Source organism: Salvelinus alpinus, chromosome 4 (genome assembly GCF_045679555.1).
Source record: "Salvelinus alpinus chromosome 4, SLU_Salpinus.1, whole genome shotgun sequence".
Lineage (NCBI taxonomy): Eukaryota > Metazoa > Chordata > Actinopteri > Salmoniformes > Salmonidae > Salvelinus > Salvelinus alpinus.
This window is the reverse complement of record NC_092089.1, coordinates 46,652,166-46,674,896: the sequence shown is the minus strand read 5'-3', so window position 1 is coordinate 46,674,896 and position 22,731 is coordinate 46,652,166. Positions and strand designations below refer to the sequence as shown.

The following is a 22,731-nucleotide window of genomic DNA, read 5'->3' as shown; positions in this document are numbered from 1 at the left end:
AATTCCCTTTGATGACTACAGTGACAAGTGCTCAAAGTAATCCAAGCCTTAAATTATCCTTAATTACTTAGGCCTAATAGGCTAACTTTGTATAGTGTCCAAAACCTGAAAATAGGCTTATCTGGCAAGGGGACCACAAAGACTGCACAAAGTAACTCTATATACACAATCACAATGTTTATTATACATATTGTATATTGCAGCCTAGGCTATATAATGAAAATGTGTAGTAATATTAAGAAATTAGATAATTTATGATTACATTATGATTATAGTTTTATTTTAGCTGGAAGGAAATAAAAATACTTACTATAGCAAGAAAACTATTTATTGTGCAATTTACTGAATGGTAAAAAAAAAAAAAGTGAATAACACGTGTGAGCGCAGCTTCCACTGGCCCTTCTAAAACTTTCTCCAGGACTCCAAACTTGCAGCACCCTTCTTTGGGAGGTACCAATTAATGAGGTATGTAAACTTCCACTAATTGCCCACTTAAACTCCAGCGACTCTCATCGTCGGCTGATTTTTAACTGGCTTCTATCACAGTTGAGTTAATTCTTCAGTAAACACAGCTTGCCTTGTCATAACGGTTTAGAGGTAATTTCTTCGGATGTTAAGGTGTTCCCGCCGCCGTTGACCCGGTCCCCCCCTATCTCCCTCCCACTCTATCTCTCGGTGTTTTATGTCTGCGTCACAACAAGTCGGTCGAGAAAGAGGCAGGGATGATGGCGTCTCTCGCGGGTTGATTCGCGTGCTGCTCTGACAAACACGCTTAATAGCATCAATAGGTGGAGAAAAGAGAGCAAAGGCACGGGAACATGACGAAACGACGTCGCGGAGGACAGACAGACCATACAGACCGAGAGAAAGACGGACGTACCGACGGTGTCTCACTGACGACTTGACAGACATACGCGCTTGGCACAGACACATACATGCACATCCACTTTGGCACACACGTAGGCTTCACATCCAACCGGCCAGTAATTGAGACGAGAGGAAAACAGAAGAGATCAAATATTTCATGTCAAGCCGGCACAGGAATCGCTGTGACCCCAACGGAGAGGAGTTCGACTTGACAGGTAGCAATGGCTCTCTGTTGATCCAACAACACTGTCTATGTTAATTTTTATTGATTTGAAAATGCTATTATGTATCATGTGTCTCTTTGACTTGAGTGCCTGCACTGGAACAACCGCTGGATGTGCAGAGATTATGTCCATAGGCTACAGCGATTCCTTTCTATTCAAGTTTGTCGTTTTAGATTTTCAAAGAGGATACAACACATAAGTGCATGAGAAAGCAAAGTATAGAGGCGTACAGTGGTGTTACAATCAAACTACAGTGCAGTCATCATGCAGTGGTGAATGCATTTTCTCACATGTGTTGTGTCATAATGGTTTGTCCTGCTCCATGCATGGGCATTTACACTCATCATTTAATCTGCTGGATTTTGACTGTGGCTATGCTGGGTTTGTGAGAATGTAACCCCGTATCCACTCCAGCCCAGTGCCTATGGAATGATAAGGCCATAAACCTCGGCAATGGCAGCAAAGTATTCAGTGAATAAATTGGATTTCCATTTCACATGAGCCCCCTCCTCTTCCTCTCCCCTTCTCTCTCTATCTCTCTCACTTCTCTTCAGGATGGGGGGAGTAAGTGAAGGGGATGATGTGTTAGCTCGATGGAGTGATGGACTACTGTACCTCGGCAATGTGAAGAGAGTAAGTGTGTGTGTGTGCGTATGTGCATGCGTGCGTGTGCACATTTGGAAAGTATTCAATTTAGGTTTGAGTGAACAATTCCACTCTGTTTCCATCACTCTCCTCAGGTAGATGGAGTCAAGCAATGTTGTCTGGTGAGATTTGAGGACAACTCGGAATTCTGGGTCCTAAGAAAAGACATTCACTCTTGTAAGACTTACAACTTACTCTTGTTTTCCTCAGTTAACACAAAACTTTTAACAGAGGGTTTTTCTGCACTGTGGAATTACTTTTGAATCAAAGAAATATCCCCTAAAATGTTGATACAAATATTTTACACATATCTACCCTTTCTATAGCTAGGGGGCTAATTGAGGATGCTCCAACTATTATCATATTTGAATCATCTTTACTTTTACCCTACCTTGATTCACCTCAGGGAGATTAAAGAAATTCATAAAATATTTTTAGATTTTTCTCTCAGCGTTGAAAAGTTTGTTCTTAATTTGATGCTCTCTCTCCATTCCGATCCATTGTAGTTCAAAAGAATGTTGCGCAATTAAGGTCTCTAGTCAAGGTTGAAATACAACATTCCCTGGAAATGTTGGCAATTCTGATGGGGTACTTTTAGGTGTAATTGGTGTATTTATGAATTTATTAGTGTAATGACTCCATAGGGAAATGGCGCCCCCACGTAGTTAGTGTAAAGTGAAGGGAAGCACAGCCAAATATCCACATGTCAAAAGGAGTGAAATCTGAAAGGGTGCAGGAGACATTGAAATCAATGAAGTGGCAAGGAAATGAATCAATATACATAAATTAACACTTTTGAGTGATCTCTCTCTCTCTTTCTCCCCCTCTCTCTGTTACTCACTCCTTTTCTCTGTTGCTTAAGTCTCAGTTGGAGTGGAAGAAGTTTGCTGTATCTGTGATGCCCCGCCTCTTAAAGAACCTCTCATCAATTGTCTTAAATGTCGTCACGGTAAGAAAACACAGCATGTTATGTACTCTTCATAGAGGTATTTTCAAATAATAACTTATGACGGATAGGCACAACTATTTTAAATAAAGTAAAAAACAATGGCATCTATTTTTTTCTTCAGGTTTTCTACCAGATAATATACACTGAGTGTACAAAACATTAGGAACACCTTCCTAATATTGAGTTGCAACCCTTTTGCCCTCAGAATAGCCTCAGTTGTCGGGGGAAATGGACTCTACAAGGTGTCGAAAGCATCCCACATAGATGCTGGCCTATGTAGACTCCAATACTTCCCAGAGTTGTGTCAAGTTGGCTGGATGTCCTTTGGGTGGTGGACCATTCTTGATACACACAGGAAACTGTTGAGTGTGAAAACCCAGCAGCGCTGCAATTCCTTATGTTTTGTACACTCAGTGTATAATATTTAATGAAAAGAGACAGGGAAAAGCCCTCCATCAGTAACATATCCTTAGTATGTGAATTACAGTAAACACTCTCCATTCCATCAAAGGTTATCATCCTGAGTGCCACACTCCATCCATTGAGCCGGAAGCTGACAGCAATTCTTGGATATGTCGGCAATGTGTCTTTGCAGTGGCGACCAAGGTTAGACTGCTAATCTTTGTTTCACACGCTGCCTCTTGGCTCAGGGAAAATATCCAGTTCAGACTTGTCTTTTTAAAAAATCTATCCAGAGGATTTCAATACCAGTGTTATGTTAAACAATGTTGTCAATGGATATATCTGAAGGAAACCACAGAAATGTTACAACTCTGTATTATTCACCATAGGGATTCGATACTCTAAGTTGTGCCTGGACATCTGACCAGTTCGTCAATGCAGATTTTTTCAAGATTATACTGTATTATAGTCATTATGGTCAGTAATTCATGTATGCTCCAATTCTGTAGTGTAGGTGTTAGATGAGGGAGCACTGTGGTTAAGGGCTAATTGCTCATCGGTCAATCTCATTGACCTGACTTTTCTTAAGATATTATCTCACTCAGCTGACCTACAATAAAATGAGATGAATTGCTTTTTCTGGATAGTTCCCATCCAATGTCATCTATCTTGAATGTACTGACATGACCGTGAGTGGAGAGGTCGCTGTAGTGAATCGATTTGTCAAAATTGTCTTTCAGAGAGGGGGAGCCATCAAACGAGGACGGTTTGCCCGGCTCATGCAAATCATGAAACTTCGGCTGCCCTATCAGCTGTCATCTTTAGACTGGGACCCACAGCATCTGACCAATCAGCAGCAATGTTACTGCTACTGTGCCGGACCTGGAGAGTGAGTGACAATTTATCGCTTCTAACAGATGCCCTCAGTAGATAAATGATGTTATACAACGGGTGGGTCTAATCATGAATGCTGATTGGTTAAAACCGCATTCCAGATGGTGTCTATTCTACAAGTTACCACCGGCTAAGTCTATGATGTTAAAATGCCTATTTACTCTGTTCCATCTGACTGCGCAATCCACTGACCTCCACTATAAAAAGCATCTAGACATTCTCACATTTCTTTTCGATTAACATTTAGTTTTTAACAGCGGAGATTTGTATGAACCTTGGTATCTGTCTCTCTGACATTTGCAACATTCTTTCAACATTCAAATTCCAGCTGTCCTATCTCCAGCTGTCCTATCTCCAGCTGTCCCATAGTAACAAACGTGTTGGGAGTCGGGATGAGACAGACATGCAGGCAGCTTTTGTCAGCCAGTTGAAATTATGAATCAGCATAATTTTTATAGATATATATACAAATAACTATCAATAGAAAACAGGTCAAACGAAACAAAGTGCAGCTAGTTTGCTGTTTTTCCATCTTCAGTTTGAAGTGATTGTGTTAGCTGTGGTGTTGGCCAGCTCCTACGAACAGCAGTGTCCTAAAGAGAAAGTACATTTTTTATGCCAGGCGAAATCGCGCATCATTAGCTCATTGTTATGGATGTATCCAAATAAATGTCACTAGAAAACAGCTTAAACAAATGCAAATGCAGCTACTTTGCTCTTATTCTGGCTGCACTGTTTGACATGACTGTAAGTTAGCCGTAGTTGGCTAGCTAGCAAGCAAGAATAACAATGTTGCAAGTCAGTATTTCAATGGAACATTGAGAACATCCATAGATACAGAACAAAAAGACTGAACGACTGGGTCGCTTCTCTGGCAACCAAACCGATAGAACGAACGACCAGCCAGCTTGGGTATCAACCCTAGATTTGTGTCGGGACTATATCTTGTGGAAGGATGAAATAGTATGAATAAATTAATCAAAATAACATTTATAATGAAAATATGTCAATCATTATTTGAATATGTTGTTAACCCGTTGTATAAAAGTGATAATGCCCTCAAAGCCAGTGTTTGGAGGATATATTGGCATGGTTTGCCGGCCCTCGACTTCATCTTGGTTCTAACAATACCCATACAAACACTGTTTCTCGGGCATTATCACTTAATAATAAAATTTTATAACTAGTGTTTAGCACATGTATTGGTCAATAAGCTTTACTATTCATTTTCCTTACCAACAAAAACAAATAGAATATTCATGTCGGAACCCTGTATGTCCTTTTCACCATTATACAGCTCTACTGTCAAGACATAATGTGTTTTTCAGTTGAGTATTGCAGCCTCTTGAAAAATACATAATATACTGTACTCTCGTCAGGTGGCCACCAGATGTTAGCTATGTTTAGGCCATTGGGGAGTGTGGTTAATGTTTTTATTTATCAACTGCAGGTGGAACTTGAAAATGTTGCAGTGTGGAAGTTGTGGTCAGTGGTTTCATGAAGCTTGCACACAGTGTCTGACCAAGCCGTTGTTATATGGAGACAGGTGAGACCGAGTATTGTTATCTATAACCTTGTACTGCTTCTTTGCAGTGCCATTGTCAAACCATAACAGAGAGGTTATAAAACTGGCAGTGGTAGGGCTAATGCTGTTAGTGTTTATTGCTAATAGCAGTGCAGTTGTTATTCTGCCTCTCTGGTGTCCAATGTAATGTGGTAGAGGTAAAAATGAATTCAAATTAGTCCAGTCCACTACACCATTATTGTCACATTAACCATCTGTATTATCCTACTGGTTTAATGTCCATGATATATTATACTACTCTTTGTTTCTGCATAGAAAAATAATGTTTGAGATTGATGGTGAGGTAGAATGTGGTGGGTTGTTATATCTGCTAAACAAGTGATGGAAACTGGGAAGAATTTGCCGACAGTAGCAACCATGTGCTATGTTATGTTTCCATTGACTTTTATATCTGGTCAATCACAGACAAAAATAGAATCATCTGTGTTTCCTTTTTCTTCTGAAAGGTTTTATGAGTTCCAGTGCTCAGTCTGTGCAAACGGACCAGAGACAATTCAACGGCTACCCATGAGCTGGTAAAGCTATACAGTATCTGCTAAAAGAAGATTACATAATTTAAACTGCAGGGATTATCACACTGAAAACACTCTTGAAAACCAGTTTCTTATGACAGGTTTATTGAGTCGTGTGGGTTACAATATGTTCATTCCTCTTCCTCAATGATGTAATGAAAAGCTTTGTGATGTGAAAAATTCTGAACTAACTTTTTCCTGGTGTGTTTGTTGTAAATACAGGGTAGATTTGGCCCATTTGGTGCTCTACCACCTCTCCTTGTGCTGCAAGAGAAAATACTTTGATTTCGACCATGAAATCATGTCGTTTGCCAATGAGAATTGGGACTCTTTGCTTCTAGGCTCGGTATAAACATTTCCTCACTTACGTGCTATGATGAAATGATGTGAAAGTGTTAGCTAGCGTAATTCTTAGCAGTCATGTGGTAATTATGTGCTTTGATTTCATTAGCTACTTGTCATTGTTATTTAGCACATTTTAAATGGTAAATATCACTTGTATTTTATGTGGCTCTCAGGTACTACAGTTGCATTTAAATCAGTCATACACTTTTTTAATTAACTGTTCACAAATCACATTAATAACTAACTACGTTATCCATGGAAATGTTTACCTTTCACCAATGAATGTCAATGTGTCTCTAAATGTGTTAACATTTGTTTCAGGCTACCATCCACAGTGTTAATCAAGCTCTTGATTTTCATTCCTCCCTGTCCCCCAGCTCTCTGACACACCAAGGCAAGATCGCTGTCACAATCTGCTCAACGCTTTGAACTCCAACAAAGACAGGTGAGAGTCTGCATATGATGCGAAGAATAAATAGAAGCCACAGCTATGCTTGACCAGATTTATGATAGCGTTGCTTCTGGAATTGTACATAAGGGTAAAGAAAATACAGTTAGTTAATTGTTTCTTAACTCTTTGATATTATCAATAGAGAACGATAAGAAAACAGACAATAATGATAACTTGTTTTAAAAAGAACGGTGACCTGACTTTACAAAGTTGTTGTCTACAAGTTTTCAAAGTTGTCTTTTTCTCTGTGACGTCATCCAGGTTTGTCTCTGGTAAAGAGATCAAGAAGAAGAAGTGTCTTTTTGGGCTCCAGGTCCGAGCTCCGCCTCCCCTGACCTCTGATTCGTCCCCCCTCATCACTGACCCGCCCATCAACATCACCCAAAGGAGAAGGTCAGAGTAAGGACAACTTCTGTGATTTATTATTCTCTCATCATCACAAACACAAGCCTCAGGACCCAACTCTTTATATGGATGCATTCATTCTAGTAATTAACTACACATTTACAAATGTGAAAAAGAGCAACACCTTGTAAACTGATACTAATTAAACAGGCACCTGTGTGCCTCATTAAATCATTTAAGGGAAGAACTCACTTATTTCACTCTGGTGAATATGTTTATAACTAATATTTTTTATCAATAAATACATCGTCTGTAGTGTGTGTGCATACGTGCGTGTGCACATTCGCATGTGGACATTGATTCTCTTGCTTAACATTCTCAACACCATCTTCTCTTTTATTCTCTATAGGCTTAAAATAAAAAACACCACATTTATACCCTGACAGGGGTACCAGTCAAAAGTTCGGACACACTTACTCATTCTAGGGTTTTTCTTTATTTTTACTATTTTCTACATTGTGAAATAATATGGAAGACATAAAAACTATGAAATAACACATATGGAATCATGTAGTAACCAAAAAAGTGTTAGACAAATCAAAATATATTTGAGATTTGAGATTCTTCAAAGTAGCCTTTGCCTTGATGACAGCTTTGCACACTCTTGGCATTCTCTCAACTAGCTTCACCTGGAATGCTTTTCCAACAACCTTGAAGGTGTTCCCACATATGCTGAGCACTTGTTGGCTGCTTTTCCTTCACTCTGCGGTCCAACTCATCCCAAACCATCTCAATTGGGTTGAGGTCGGGTGATTGTGGAGGCCAGGTCATTTGATGCAGCACTCCATCACTCTCCTTCTTGGTCAAATAGCCCTTACACAGCCTAGAGGTGTGTTGGGTCATTGTCCTGTTGAAAAACAAATGAAAGTCCCACTAAGCGCAAACCAGATGGGATGGGATATCGCTGCAGAATGCTGTGGTGGCCATGCTGGTTAAGTGGGCCTTGAATTCTAAATAAATCACTGACAGTGTCACCAGAAAAGCACCCCCACACCATAACACCTCCTCCTCCATGCTTCACAGTGGGAACCACACATGCAAGGATCATCCATTCACCTACTCTGCATCTCAAAGACATGGCGGTTGGAACCAAAAATCTCAAATTTGGACTCATCAGACCAAAGGACAGATATTCACTGGTCTAATGTCCATTGCTTGTGTTTCTTGGTCCAAGCAATTCTCATCTTCTTATTGGTGTCCTTTAGTAGTGATTTCTTTGCAGCAATTTGACCATGAAGGCCAGGTTCACACAGTCTCCTCTGAACAGTTGATGTTGAGATGTGTCTCTTACTTGAACTCTGTGGAGCATTTATTTGGGCTGCAATCTGAGGTGGAGTTAACTCTAATGAACTTATCCTCTGCAGCAGAGGTAACTCTGGGTCTTCCTTTCCTGTGGCGGTCCTCATGAGAGCCAGTTTCATCATAGCGCTTGATGGTTTTTGCGACTGCACTTGAAGAAACTTAAAACGTTTTTGAAATGTTCCGTATTGACTGACCTTCATGTCGTGTTTCTTTGCTTATTTGAGCTGTTCTTCCCATAATATGTACTTAGTCTTTTACCAAATAGGGCTATCTTCTGTATACCACCTCACAACAGAACTGATTGGCTCAAACACATTAAGAAGGAAAGAAATTCCAAAAATGTACTTGTAGCAAGGCACACCTGTTAATTGAAATACATTCCAGGTGACTACCTCATGAAGCTGGTTGAGAGAATGCCAAGAGTGTGTAAAGCTGTCATCAAGGCAAAGGGTGGCTACTTTGAAGAATCTCAAATATAAAATATATTTTGATTTGTTTAACACTTTTTTGGTGACTACATGATTCCTTATGTGTTATTTCATAGTTTTGATGTCTTCACTATTATTCTACAATATAGAAAATAGTAAAAATAAAGAAAAACCCTGGAATGAGTAGGTGTGTCCAAACTTTTGACTCGTACTGTAGTTTTCTAAGTAAAAACATTGCACCACTCCTCAAGTTATTGACTGTGTCTCTGTGTTGTTGTGTGGAGCAGCCCATTGTCACTGCCCTGCCAGAGGAGAGCGGTGGGGCCAGAGTCACGCAAATCAAAGCGGCGCATCATGGAGACACAGGTCAGTGCTTCTGTCTCGAACCAGGCATCAAGGGAGAGATCAGCCATCAGCCGCCCCCTCACTGCATAGCAAAGAGCTGCCTGACATTGGAATGACTTGTCAGTCACAGTCAGTCAGTGGGTGGAGAAAAGGTTCTCCTAATAGCCAGTGTTGTCTGTTTACATGTTCTTCAAAGCCCAGCCTACACTATTGAGTTGAAGCTGGTTTACCGTTTATGACTCGATCGAATATGACAACATGTTATGGTCACAGGTTTAAAATATATATTTTAATATGAATAGAAAATACACATCCTTTTATACTACTGCTCAGGCTGCCTCCCTTATCCCGAGACAATAAATGTTATAGATCGGTCGTATTTCAGCGGGCAGCACTTCCAGCAGACTGTTGTATCCTGAGCGGACATGAATCATCTGCCATCTTGGGGCAGGTTGGTTATCCCAGGGAAAGTGAGAAGGGAAGGTACGCTGATATGTGGCATCTGGGAGCTCTTCCAAGTGCACTTTGCAGTCGATTACAGTTTGGCCAGGTGGCGCTGGCACTTTGACAGTGCAGCATTGACAGAGCACCTCAATTTAAAGGGACAGCGCGCTAGTAAGGGGAGGGGATAATGCTAGTATACCACTGCTGTATTTACTGTATATGTTGTGGGTCACAGTCCAGCATTGGAGGTTGACAGAGCTGAGGGTGTGCTGAGAACTGAGGAAGCAAAGGATAGAGTACTGATGCTTTTGTTGTTATGGTAGCAAGCTCACACTAAGAAATGCTACCCCAGTCTCCACAATATGAATCTACTTATCGTAGGCAATGGAGGTGACAGATACACACTATATATATACAAAAGTATGTGGACACGGCTATTTCAGCCACACCTGTTGCTGAACATCACACAGCCATGAAATCTCTATAGACAAACATTGACAGTGGAATGGCCTTACTTAAGAGCTCATTGACTTTCAACTTGGCACCGTCACAGGATGCCACCTTTCCAACAAGTCAGTTTGTCAAATTTCTGCACTACTAGAGCAGCCCTAGTCAACTGTAAGTGCTGTTACTGTGAAGTGGAAACATCTAGGAGCAACACCGGCTCAGCCGCGAAGTGGTAGGCCACACAAGCTCACAGAACGGGACCTCTGAGTGCTGAAGCTTGTAGCACGTAAAAATCGTCTGTCCTCGGTTGCAACACTCACTACCGAGTTCCAAACTGCCTCTGGAAGCAGTGTTGGTACAAGAACTGTTCATCAGGAGCTTCATGAACTGGGTTTCCATGGCCGAGCAGATCACCATTCGCAATGCCAAGTGTCCGATGGAGTGTTACAAAGCTTGCCGCCATTTGACTCTAGAGCAGTGGAAACGCGTTCTCTGGGGTGATGAATCGCGCTTCACCATCTGGCTGTCTGATGGACGAATCTGGGTTTGGCAGATGCCAGGAGAACGCTACCTGCCCAAATGCATAATGACAACTGTAAAGTTTGGCGGAGGAGGAATAATGGTCAGGGACCGTTTTCATGGTTCAAGCCACTTTTTTCCAGTGAAGGGAAATCTTAACGCGCATACGATGACATTCTAGACTATTCTGTGCTTCCAACTTTGTGGCAACAGTTTGGGCAAGGCCCTTTCCTGTTTCAGCATGGGCAATGCCCCCATGCACAAAGCGAGGTCCATACAGAAATGGTTTGTCGAGATCGGTGTGGAAGAACTTGACTGGCCTGCACAGAGCCAGGCCTAATCGCCCAACATCATTGCTTGACCTCACTAATGCAAGTCCCCGTAGCAATGTTCCAACATCTAGTGGAAAGTCTTCCCAGAAGAGTGGAGGCTGTTATAGCAGCAAAGGGAGGACCAACTCCATATTAATGCCCATGATTTTGGACTGAGATGTTCGACGAGGATCATGGATCATGCTATGCCTTGATGAGACATAGTAAGTGATGATAATTAAGTGAATCGTGATACAATAGCAATATCATACTGTAAATAATTTCAAAGTTACTGCAGCAGTGTGTTCGCGGCATACAATACAAGTGTGGGATGTGGAATTGTAATGCAGGTTTAAAGCTGTCACGTGAAAATATATATTTCCTTTTGGAAAGACTAGCCCTTTGTACTAACAAAGTTCCAGCGTCCGGCATTTTTAAAAGTGAAATGCAATTAAATTTTTTAAATGATATGTATCAAATTATACAGTATGTTAACAGACCTTGGTTTTTATTTAGATGTATTCACAAGCAGTATGGATTCTTCTATAAAGATAACATGAAAGGGCATGAACTGAAGTATCATGTCTAATGTGTGTTTGGATCCACTGATTTGGCGTCAGAACACTAGCTAATCAGTGTTTCTCCTGTGTCCAGCCTTGTCCGCCCCCAGTCCCAGCCACCCCAATAGATCTGGTGCCATGTTGCCATGGCTACGTAGGTGGAACTAACCTCTACAACTCCAGGAAGGAGGAGGAGCTGAATTTGGGGTTGGTACTGTTATTGTATTGGTTACACTTTACATACTGTATAACAAGTAATAATGCATTGTACTGTATTTACAGACTGTTACCATTTCTTTTTACATTACGTCCTCATTGATTTAGGCTACCCTTATCAAATCAAATCAAATTATTGGTCACATACACGTGTTTAGCAGATGTTATTGCGGGTGTAGCGAAATGCTTGTATTAGGCAGTATGTCAGTGGAAATCCATGCATTGTTGCTTTTTGTCCGTTTTTAAAAACATGTTTAGATCCCTGCTCTTTCCACAGCTCTCCACCTAAGAGGATGTTTGCCCTGTATCACCCCACCTATAACGGAGCCCCAGCCATCTCCAGAACCCTGCATCACTATAGGTCAGTATTAACCACAGCTCCTCCTGCTCTCTGGGGACTACCCTCAATCTAGACATATAGAGAGGAAACCATAGCTGTGCCTGGATGTCAATGGCAAAAAGTATGAATCGTGAAATATTAATATCTCTCTCTCTCTCTCTCTCTCTCTCTCTCTCTCTCTCTCTCTCTCTCTCTCTCTCTCTCTCTCTCTCTCTCTCTCTCTCTCTCTCTCTCTCTCTCTCTTCAGTGCGGAAGACCCTTGTCGAGTGCCGCCCCCCTGCCTCCCCTTCTCCCTGTCATCCTCCCACCATCACAACCACAACAACCACAACCACCACCAGCAGCACCACCAGCACCAGCCTGGCCAGAAGTTGGATCCCTGCCCCTCCCTCATGCTGCGTGACGTCCCTTCCTATCCGGGCGGCGTGGGGGGAGGGGGTGGGGGGGATGGGTCAGCTGCCAGGGGCTGGGGGGGCGGGGACGGGGTGAGGATTTTGGCGAGGCGAGTAACGCCAGACGGGAAGGTCCAGTACCTCGTGGAGTGGGGGAACGTGAGTGTGTACTGAGAGAAAATGAGAGAGAGATGGGGGGTGGAGGGAGGATCAACACACCAGAGTGCTTGGCAGCAAAGAGGGGATATTGGGGAGAGAGAAAGAAATAATGACTGTCGTGCAGGTGCCACATCAGAAATGTGTGGCAACTTCAAGTACAAGCAAAACAAAAACCCCACACAAGGCAAATCCAGGTTGCTCAAACGATATCGCCTCCATTCTATATCATCACACTACGTGTTACTATATCTCCCTATTTGCTAGTGTTTCCCCTATATTTGTACTGTATACCTTTGGAATATGCCTTTGCATTTATCATGTTTACGTTTGAAGATTGTATATACAGTATTTGATTATAGGCAATTTGTTACGTTACCTTTTGTCATACTTGATTTACATGATAGTATGTAATAGAAATATATTAGGAGGCTATACAAGGCTTTTGTTTTATAGTTAGATTTATATATTCACAATATATTATTATAGAATGATTTGATGATGTGGTTGCATAGTGCCTATCTGGATTGTGCATCTGCAGATTGAGAAGTTTACCTGAATCAAGGGATCAGGTGATTGAAATGTATGATAACTATTCTATAAGGTTTTCTTCCTCATCCACCAATTGCAATTTGAAGTGTCACGACAATGTTGTTTAGGCTTTCACACACAGAATTAGTGTAAAATACATTCCAAACAAATATCAAAACACTTCAAGATTACTGATCAAAATCTTTGATCAGATAGCCATGGAAAATGGCCGCTCGTTGAGCCAGATTTGACTGTCAATTTGTTGAGGGGTGCTTTACATTCTTTTAGGGAAGAGAAGTCAACAAATGGTATTATGTGCAGGTGAAACTATTTGTACTGTTTTCCATTTTCAGGTCATAGACAGAGGAGTCGGCTCCTATCTTCCAGGTTTACACTGAGGATGAGAGATAGCGTTAACTCTGGCCCACTTCAATGCTGATACCTAAGCCCTAGTCTGGACACTGTAGATCTGACAAGATTGGATAGATATGAGCAATATGGCTTATGTTACATCCGGCCTATCAGAGGGAAAGGTGGAGCTTTCATCATATTTCTCATATATCCGATCCTTTCAGATGTACCCAAGTGTCTAAGGGGTAAGGGCTATGGGTTTGTGTTTGATTTGGAACTGGGCCCCAGAGATCATAGTGAAACAGGAGGTTGTGTATAGAACTCTAGAATATCATAGTGCAAGGTTCAGAGTTTATATTTATACAGATTCTTTATTTCTGCCTTTGTGGGATAAAACACAGATAAGAGTAAATGTGTGTGTTGTATCCCCCAGAAGACAGATTGTGTTACAGGTGTAGTTACAGTAAATAACACAATAGGCAGTTATACTGTTATAATCATGTCAACAGAAACCATTTTCAGTCATTTTTTAAAACCACAACAAGATGTCGCCCATTCCCCAGATTGAATGATGTGAAATATGCCATATCTTACTTAAGCAATAAGGCCTGAGCGGGTGTGGTATATGGCAAATATACCACGGCTAAGGGCTGTTCTTACGCACAACCAAACGCGGAGTGCCTGGATACAGCCCATAGCCATTGTATATTGACCATATACCACAACCCCCAGTGGTGCCTTATTGCTATTATAAACTGGTTAACAACGTAATTAGATCAGCAAACAAGTAATTTTGTGTCATACCTGTGGTATATGATATACCACATCTTTCAGCCAATCAGCATTCAGGGCTCGAATGACCCGGTTTCTAATAGTGAATAGATGATTGCTCAGCCTGGTCTCATAGACTAGACGTAACATAGTAAAAGTAAATCCGGAACACTGAAATTAGTATGATATGTTACATTTGGTATGGTTAGATAAGACAGAAGGTTACTTAACCCTTTAACTTAACTCCTCACCTTAACCCCTAGTGTAGTTAACGTTAGCCACCTAGCTAACTTTAGCGTTAGTCACCTAGATAACTTTAGCCACAACAAGTTGCAATTCGTAACATATCATACGTTTTGCAAATTCGTAACATGTACAAATTACAATTCCTAACATATAATACGAAATGGATAATGGACATGCACAAATTTTACATATCTAATTGGAGTGTCACAGATTTACATTTACTATGTTACGTCTACCCCTGAGTCCAGGTTGGATTGCTAAGGGTTTGGCACGTTTCTAAATGGCAGTGCAGGTCAAATGAACCTCCCAACTCAGTCCTTCCCATCCCAGTTTAGGATTTAGATCATTCTCAGTGAATTTGGCTGTAGTTGAATAGGAAGAGGTCTGTGGAACCATCAGTTCGATGGTAATGAATGTATCTGTATGTTTTCTATGGTAAAGTATGTCTATAGACCCGTCAAGTGTTTGTTACTGTAGGTTATAGATGGAACTATACAAAATTACTTCAAAGGACTGGGGTAAATCTGATTTTGAGTTGAGGAATAAGAAGCTAAGAGAGTCTCTATAGCCTTCTCTTTTTTTATTTGTAGTCAAGTCCAAGTTTGGTTTGATGTATTTTTGGACTTTTGGTCAAATTACGTTTATACATGTATAACCTAGGCTGACACAGCCAATGTAAAATTAAAAAAATTAAAAGTTGCCCTTCACATCTTACCAATGTGCTTTGAGTGTTTTCTGTTCATTTCTTGTTTAACTTACAATATGTATAGGCCTATTTGTATTTACAGTAGGCTAGCCAATAATAATATATGTTGAATTGCACTTCAGCGAGTTCTATTCTATTCCATTTTATTCTATTGGTATAGCAATAGACTCCACACCCCATTCACATGTAGGTATTATGTGATGAATCAATAGCCCTGCTGCCAGGCAAACCGACTGGCTAGTCCTTATGGCTCTGTTGCCAAGAATCTCTTTGCCATGGCATGTCGAGCAGTTTATTCATTGCAGTGACATTTCAGATAGCCTACTGAATCTTAGAGGGCTATGATGATGCATAACTGCAGTAACTGTATGTTATCCTGTATAGATGGTGTCATTCTAATTAGCAGATCACTATTGGCCTTTACATAGGTCGTTAGGCCGAAATGTATATTCAGCATTAAAGGTTTGGATGTAATAATGTATAATGCATGTACTTACCCACATTTCCCACTAGGAGGAGGTGTAAAGGAAAGATTAAAGTGCATTACCGTTCAGTCTCCAACTGCAGCTGCAAGAGTCTACCGCCAGGTGGTAGCCATAATCCAAGTTTGACACCGTACTGTAGCAACTGAGCCGATCAGGACGCCATGTTGGCTCTATGGACCACTATTGGATCCAATAGGAAATTATCAGCTTCCAACTGCACACGTGATGCCGTTCTTGAGCCTGATAATGTGTAGATAGGCTCCATATCAATTTGTGCATGTGTACATTGGACGAATACAATGCACATGTATAACTACCTTTAGCTATATTCCTTTTAGGACACCAGCAACTTAAAATGTGTCGCTACAAATGATCAATAGCCTTATCAATAATTTTGCCCATAATCTTTGTAATGGAATAAAAAAGTTCAGGAATAAAGATGAAACCATTTAGCTCTGAATTTAGAGCCTACAGGCAAATAAAAGAAATGTGGTTCGTTTTGACATTTGAGATGAGTTGGTGGAAGTCATTCTCGAAAACCATTCATTTAGCCCACCCCTTGAGAATCTTTCCATTGACCATGTCACCAGACATAGGCTTAAAGCCTAAAATAAGTTTCAGACTTCCCAATAATCTAGTTTATAGCCTACCACCAGAACGAGAGAGCTATAGCGAACTGTAATGTAGTCTACCGCGTTATTGGCAGCAGCACCAATCGGTGTAGTGTGTTTGTGTGTGCGCACGTTTGTGTGTGACTGTGCGTGCGGTGGCGTGCGCGTTCGATAGCGGTAGAAGGGGCCGTATTCAATAAGGCGATTTTAGCCATCATTGCTTCTTGAACTTCAAGGAGCAAACATGGAACATACAATGCATAGATAGGCTATAGATAAAATGGAAAGCGCACACACGCGCGCACTCACTCATCCGCCCCCTTTCTCTCTCTCTCTCTCGTGTTTTCCCCCCACACCTCAATAACGGTGCGTGCGATATATTTGTGCATATATTTTTATTCACGGGGATACATTTTCAATGGCTTTCGGTGGTCGTGGATTATAATTTATATTTCTGAACAGCAGTGGAATATTGCCTACCATCGACTCCAATTGTGAATAGCGTATTCCTTATTTTTTGACTGGTGTGTGGTATTTTTGTTGCATGCCGAGAGACTGTCAAAACTCGAAGACCACGTTCAATGCCGTTGGAACATGTCCTATGTCACCTTTCAAGGTAGGAGAACAATATTCCACTATTGCATCTCCCTCCCTCCCCCTCATCTCTCTCTCTCTCGCTCTCCATCATACAATACAGAATTTAGCAAAGGGGTGCGTTAACGCGGCGTAGTGAAAACACAGGCAGGTACAGCAAGAGGTAGTGTCTTCGAGATAGCTACCTACCTGGTTTTTATCACTGTGTGCCAGTCAATATGTCACTTTGCCTGTGCATGCTGAGTAGGATAGTCCATCGTTTTGCAATGTGCTGAGGTGTACATGCCTGCTGGTATCACATTCTTGCAAGTCAATTTCCCTGTGTCCTTAGATCATGGTCACAGGCAGCCTACTGTATCTCCATGACACTGTAACTTTGCCCCTCTAGTATTGAGTCATATCCATTCAATGTGTGCAGTAAGGAGCCTGAAGGGGTACTTATTTGCTTGTTTTGGAGACTCAATATTCAATGAGTTTGTAGTGGAGGAAAATGGTCCATGAAAGTGTATGTTCAAGTCAGTTCCCTTGGTATTGTGACACCTCAACCATGACTAATGCTGTGTGAACGTGAGTGCAACGTGAGCCCCTTCAATCATTCGGCCTTCAAATGCTTTGTTTGTGGTAATATATCTTGTTGATTGACTGTATGTGTAAAATGTTATGGTTACTTGAAAGTTTGGTGGGACTTTGAGAGATCCAAGGGTTGTATGCTACACTGAGTCCAGTCCCTATTACCAAAGTATCTCTGTACAGCAACTGCCAATCTTGTCTGAGGAGAATGTATGTGTGTGTGACAGAGAGAGAGAGAGAGGGGAAAGAGAGAGAGTGAGAGAAAGAGGTAAAGGGAGAGAGAGAGCGATAGAGAGAGGGGGGGGTGAAGGAGAGAGAGAGAGACTTGAGGCTGCTGAGTTGTGATGTCTTGTAACACCGGGCACAGTAAGGACACTGCTGTACTGCTGTACTGGTTGTGCATTGACAAGTTCAAACCCAACTCATGTTCAGCAGCCAATACATGAATGTCTTGGCTTTTGGACATCTTCTAACACATCACATGCGGATATAGCCCAACAGCCTCTTGTGTGAGCACAGCGATAGAAGTTGGTTGCATAATATTGGTGAGATGTTACGCTACTGTATGCGAGCCCACTCTTGAGAGATCACTGCCAGAAAAATGTGTGCACAGTAGTATAATACCTTCAAAACCCATGTCAATAGGAATGTACAGGCCATACTCTTTCCACTACAATAGATGGCACCATTAACCTTTTAGATGTAACAAGTTTTCTGGGTAGAGGAGTCTGTGTTTGAATCTCAAGGTAATGTGATCAGTCACATCTTTTTTTACTTATGGCTGACTGAGCAGTAGTTCCATATAAGAACACTTGTTTTATCTCTCCTTGACGAACACCATGCCGAAATGCATCCGTTTTAAAGTTGTTAGACTGAAAATGCCATAGAAATAATATAGTATTTTGTGTTTTACACCAATGTTTAAATGTAGTCATCCCAATACCATGGTTACTCAAAAGTCATTAGGCCTATGTGAGAATCATATGGACATTTAATGTGAAGATAAGATACTGTAGGTCTCTCTCTCTCTTCCTCTCTTCCTCTCTGTCTGTCTGTCTGTCTGTCTGTCTGTCTGTCTGTCTGTCTGTCTGTCTGTCTGTCTGTCTGTCTGTCTGTCTGTCTGTCTGTCTGTCTGTCTGTCTGTCTGTCTCTGTGTCTCTGTGTCTCTGTGTCTCTGTGTCTCTGTCTGTCTGTGTCTCTGTCTGTCTGTGTCTCTGTCTGTCTGTGTCTCTGTCTCTGTGTCTCTGTGTCTCTGTGTCTCTGTGTCTCTGTGTCTCTGTGTCTCTGTCTGTCTGTCTGTCTGTGTCTCTGTCTGTCTGTGTCTCTGTCTGTCTGTGTCTCTGTCTGTCTGTGTCTCTGTGTCTCTGTGTCTCTGTCTGTCTGTCTGTCTGTCTCTCTCTCTCTCTCTCTCTCTCTCTCTCTCTCTCTCTCTCTCTCTCTCTCTCTCTCTCTCTCTCTCTCTCTCTCTCTCTCTCTCTCTCTCTCTCTCTCTCTCTCTCTCTCTCTCTCTCTCTCTCTCTCTCTCTCTCTCTCTCTCTCTCTGTGTCTGTCTGTCTGTCTGTCTGTTTCTCTCTCTGTCTCTCATGGTACAGATGGACAGCATGGAGCACCAGCCAGCCACTGAGCCAACCCAGTCATGTCGATTTTACAGTAGTTTGATACAGCAGCTCTTGTCAAGCATGGGCATTCATTTTAAAGAGACAGTGCACCGCCAATGCACTGACTGCAGCACTCCTCTCGTGTGACATAAGGGGCTGTCTTACACCCTCCGCCAATCGAGCTGTGCCAGGAACCATCATCTGTTAGGCTATTACTGTACTGTATGTTCGAGATCTACCGTGTTCGATGATCTGTCAGGGGAAAAGCTCATTCATTTTCCAATGGGTGTTGAGTACATTGGAGTTCTGTTTGCAGCGGATTGAAGTGTTATATAGAATTAATTATAAAATCAGTAAATGATTCCACTCACTAGATACCATCTCGTCTGATGTCAATTCATTGTAGTGATCATGGCATTTTGTGAGTTAAAGTGCCTGCTTCGTAAAGTTGGGAATTCAAACACCAACTTCCCTCAAGACATGAAAAGTCCACATTCAAGAACGTCAAGCGTGACTATGCCTCAGCCTTTTTCAGCGATGCTAACAGCTAGCGTATACATGCAAGCAAAGACAGTGTTGTTCGGGATCCTCAAGGAAATATCGTATTCATAATTTTGTCCCACAGACGTAAAGTCAATCAAAGTTCAACTGCCCCTCATTTTCTTGTATCTGCATACTGTTTAGCGTATTCACGGCATAGTGCAGCGAACGTATGAATAAGCACAGGAGGTGGCGTAGAGCAGTTTGATGGCAAGATTATTTACGCATATTAACATTTACTGGCTGATGCTTTAAGGTCTTTGGTTTTGTACTAGGTCAACCAACAACTTGCCTTTATCATAAAAAGTGTTCATATTGCACCATAGACCATGATGCTATACGGCACAGCGAGATAGGGTCCAGATTGAAACATGTTCCAGGCCATAAAGTATCGTGCCTTGTGTTAGATAACCATGCTTAATTGAAAGTGTCCACTGCAGCATGTGTCATTCTGCCAAAGCACAGTATAAAATGTACACGGTTTATTACAGGGTATCACAGTGCTCCAATGTCCTTGATGGTTTCTGAGTGTGACATGATAAAGTGTCCTCTGGGTAGTGTCAGCAAAAATGTTATTTTGAGGGCTGCCAAATAAGCCATGTTGTCTGGGGGGAAGGACGTGTTTGTTGTGGTTGAAAGACCTTAAAATGATATTGTAATAATGCTAATAGCAGTAGTCCAAAAATGAAAGCAGACAAACTGAATGTTTTTTTGCTACTGTAGTTTGCTTGAGTACTGAGCGAGCGCATTAATTATAATACACACTATAATTCACATTTCCTGGCTCAAATTAAGATCCTACATCTGTAGTCTATGGATATAGGGCCATGTCAGGGAACTCTCTCCCCCTTGAACAGTTCTAGTACAGTGAGTTCAGGCATGCCGCTAAGCCTCTGTCCACGGCTCCACTCCCTCACTATCTCTCTGTTCTACAGCAGTACTGATTGAACCTGGTGGTGAAAAGGCCCAGACATACCCCATCCGCTAAGAGCCTTACTGCTGATTCTGAGGAAATCTACATATGGATCCCATCAGAAATGAGTAGCTAGGAGAAATGGTTGCTTAGTGCAGACCACACTATGAGAGGGGGCCTCAGTTATTCAATTCCACCGCAAAGCCTGGAGCCCAATGACTCAATGAGTTTGTGTTTAAAGAATGCTCGTCTTTTGATTGATCCTGTCAGGATTCACTCATGGCAAAAGGTCAGGATGAGCTATCTCCTCTCCTAAGCCAATCAGAGGGCTGCCAATCCGGGATAATGGTTGGCTCACAGGCCTTCCAGACATTATGTCATTGGATCCCACGGATTCTCATGATGCACAGACAGGTTGTGCCTTCAGACCTGGAGATATTCAACAACTTACTGTACATATGTCACTATATTAGTAATAGAAAAAATTATATGAGTCATGGAGTCAGAATGGAGCAGTTAGTGATGTTTGTAGGGACGATTGAATGACAAAAAGCTGATTATAACTAAAAACAGCAGGTTTCACTTGCAGATGTATCATTAAAAAATAACATTTAGTTGTTAAAGGTGTGATGTTAGTTTGTAATGTACAGGTAGGATCTTAATTTGAACAGCCGGTTGCAGGTGAACCTTCCTGCAATACAGGACATGTCAAGCTTGTAGTGTATTTGAGGTTTAAAAAGGTATTTGTAATTTCCACTTAGAAATCTCAGACTTGATTTTCCCTTACGAAAAATGCATCAACCCCTACAAAAATATCCATTAATTACACATAATTCAAATTTCCAGCTGCTGCAAGATTATTTTCCTGCTGTAGCAAACTGGCTCAAATTAAGATCCTACATCTGTAAGATGAAACATTACTTTTATGTTTTTGGTTTATACCCATACTGTACATTAATATTATTTATATGCAATTAAATTATTTGCACAGTATAGGGCTTTTTCAAACAACCCTTTCTGACCCTTTTCCGTCAAAGTATCTAAAATAAATGTCCTGTGATAGCTTTCGGGGGAGTCTGAATTCCACACCGTGTCATTTGAGATGCTGATAGTACAGCCTGTGATAAGTGCCCCCTAAAATAACAGATTATTAAAACACTACTGTGGTGCCTCAAGCAGGATTACAAATTGGAGATTTGGGTTCACAAAGATAATGTTCACTGAAGCCTTCTATGTGCCTGGGATCCAGAGTTACAATGAGAACCAAGAGATATTGCACTGTTGGGTAGATAATCACCTGTTGACATGTTCAGTCCCAGACATTTGAAGTCTATTTTCAGTGTTATGTGTACATTTCACACTTTTCTTGTAAGTCAAGGGGGTAACACTTGATGTAGGATGTCATAATGTATAGATTGCATACATATTATACCCAGTTGTAATAATGATGTGGTGGTCAAATCAGGCCATGACAGTAGCAGATAACCTCACATTACTCATTGATATACTATAGAACTTGACATTTGAATGTTAGTTTGTTTTCTGATATGGCGTAAGGTTTAGGAGAGTTACAGTAGCCAGTCATGACGTCATAATGTGCTGACAGGACTTTACAGCCATCTTATTACAGTGTTATAAAGGCAGACGGCTAATTCAAATGTGCTCTCAAACCATCAATACCATGCTAGCGATGGGCTAATTCATCCCTCCTCTCTTGTGACGCTAATAGGCGGCTGATATATGCAGTGTGCACTTTTACTGAAGGTGGTGAGAAAAGAGGACCGAATTTTCACGGGATGTACCTCTCATTCACTTCAGATGCACAGATACTGCAAAGAAGAACGGTGCATTTTAATTAGCTGTAATCAAATACACTGATATGCTGATGCTCAACAACGGGGCCATTGGACCCTGACATTTCAGAGTAGTCTATTACCATTTTAAAGTGTCTCACTATTACACATTTAGGGTAGTGTCTCTACTTCAGAAAAAGATTTGTCATTTTACAAGGCTCACAAGAATGTGCGTGTGTGTGTGCCGTGCATGTGCCGTGCATGCTTTGGTGTGTGTGTGTGT

The 22,731-nt window shown here is 41.4% G+C and overlaps 2 protein-coding genes across 9 annotated transcripts in view; both read left to right on the top strand.

Moving 5' to 3' along the window:
- The first annotated feature begins 316 nt into the window (after nucleotides 1–316).
- LOC139573754 (PHD finger protein 1-like) lies at nucleotides 317–15,352 on the top strand. Of its 2 annotated transcripts, none has more exons than XM_071397565.1 (15): nucleotides 317–1,082; nucleotides 1,646–1,724; nucleotides 1,832–1,913; nucleotides 2,599–2,685; nucleotides 3,197–3,291; nucleotides 3,828–3,976; nucleotides 5,432–5,527; nucleotides 6,013–6,081; nucleotides 6,301–6,424; nucleotides 6,801–6,868; nucleotides 7,136–7,267; nucleotides 9,297–9,375; nucleotides 11,730–11,842; nucleotides 12,129–12,212; nucleotides 12,439–15,352. In XM_071397565.1, the coding sequence occupies exons 2-15, from the start codon at nucleotides 1,647–1,649 to the stop codon at nucleotides 12,755–12,757; spliced, it is 1,575 nt and encodes a 524-aa protein (XP_071253666.1). In that variant the 5' UTR covers nucleotides 317–1,082; nucleotide 1,646; the 3' UTR covers nucleotides 12,758–15,352. The 2 variants fall into 2 exon arrangements, with proteins under 2 accessions (XP_071253666.1, XP_071253665.1); XM_071397564.1 differs by having other exon boundaries at nucleotides 7,136–7,273.
- Nucleotides 15,353–16,652: 1,300 nt separating this feature from the next.
- LOC139573751 (ras/Rap GTPase-activating protein SynGAP-like) overlaps nucleotides 16,653–22,731 on the top strand; it is a 113,985-nt gene continuing 107,906 nt past the window's right edge. For 4 of the 7 annotated variants that reach the window (XM_071397557.1, XM_071397554.1, XM_071397553.1 and 1 more), the window contains exon 1: nucleotides 16,653–17,056. In XM_071397557.1, the coding sequence (XP_071253658.1) occupies nucleotides 17,035–17,056 (22 nt within the window). In that variant the 5' untranslated portion in view covers nucleotides 16,653–17,034. The remainder of the gene's footprint in view (nucleotides 17,057–22,731) is intronic. The other 3 variants (XM_071397560.1, XM_071397556.1, XM_071397561.1) reach the window with 1 other exon arrangement.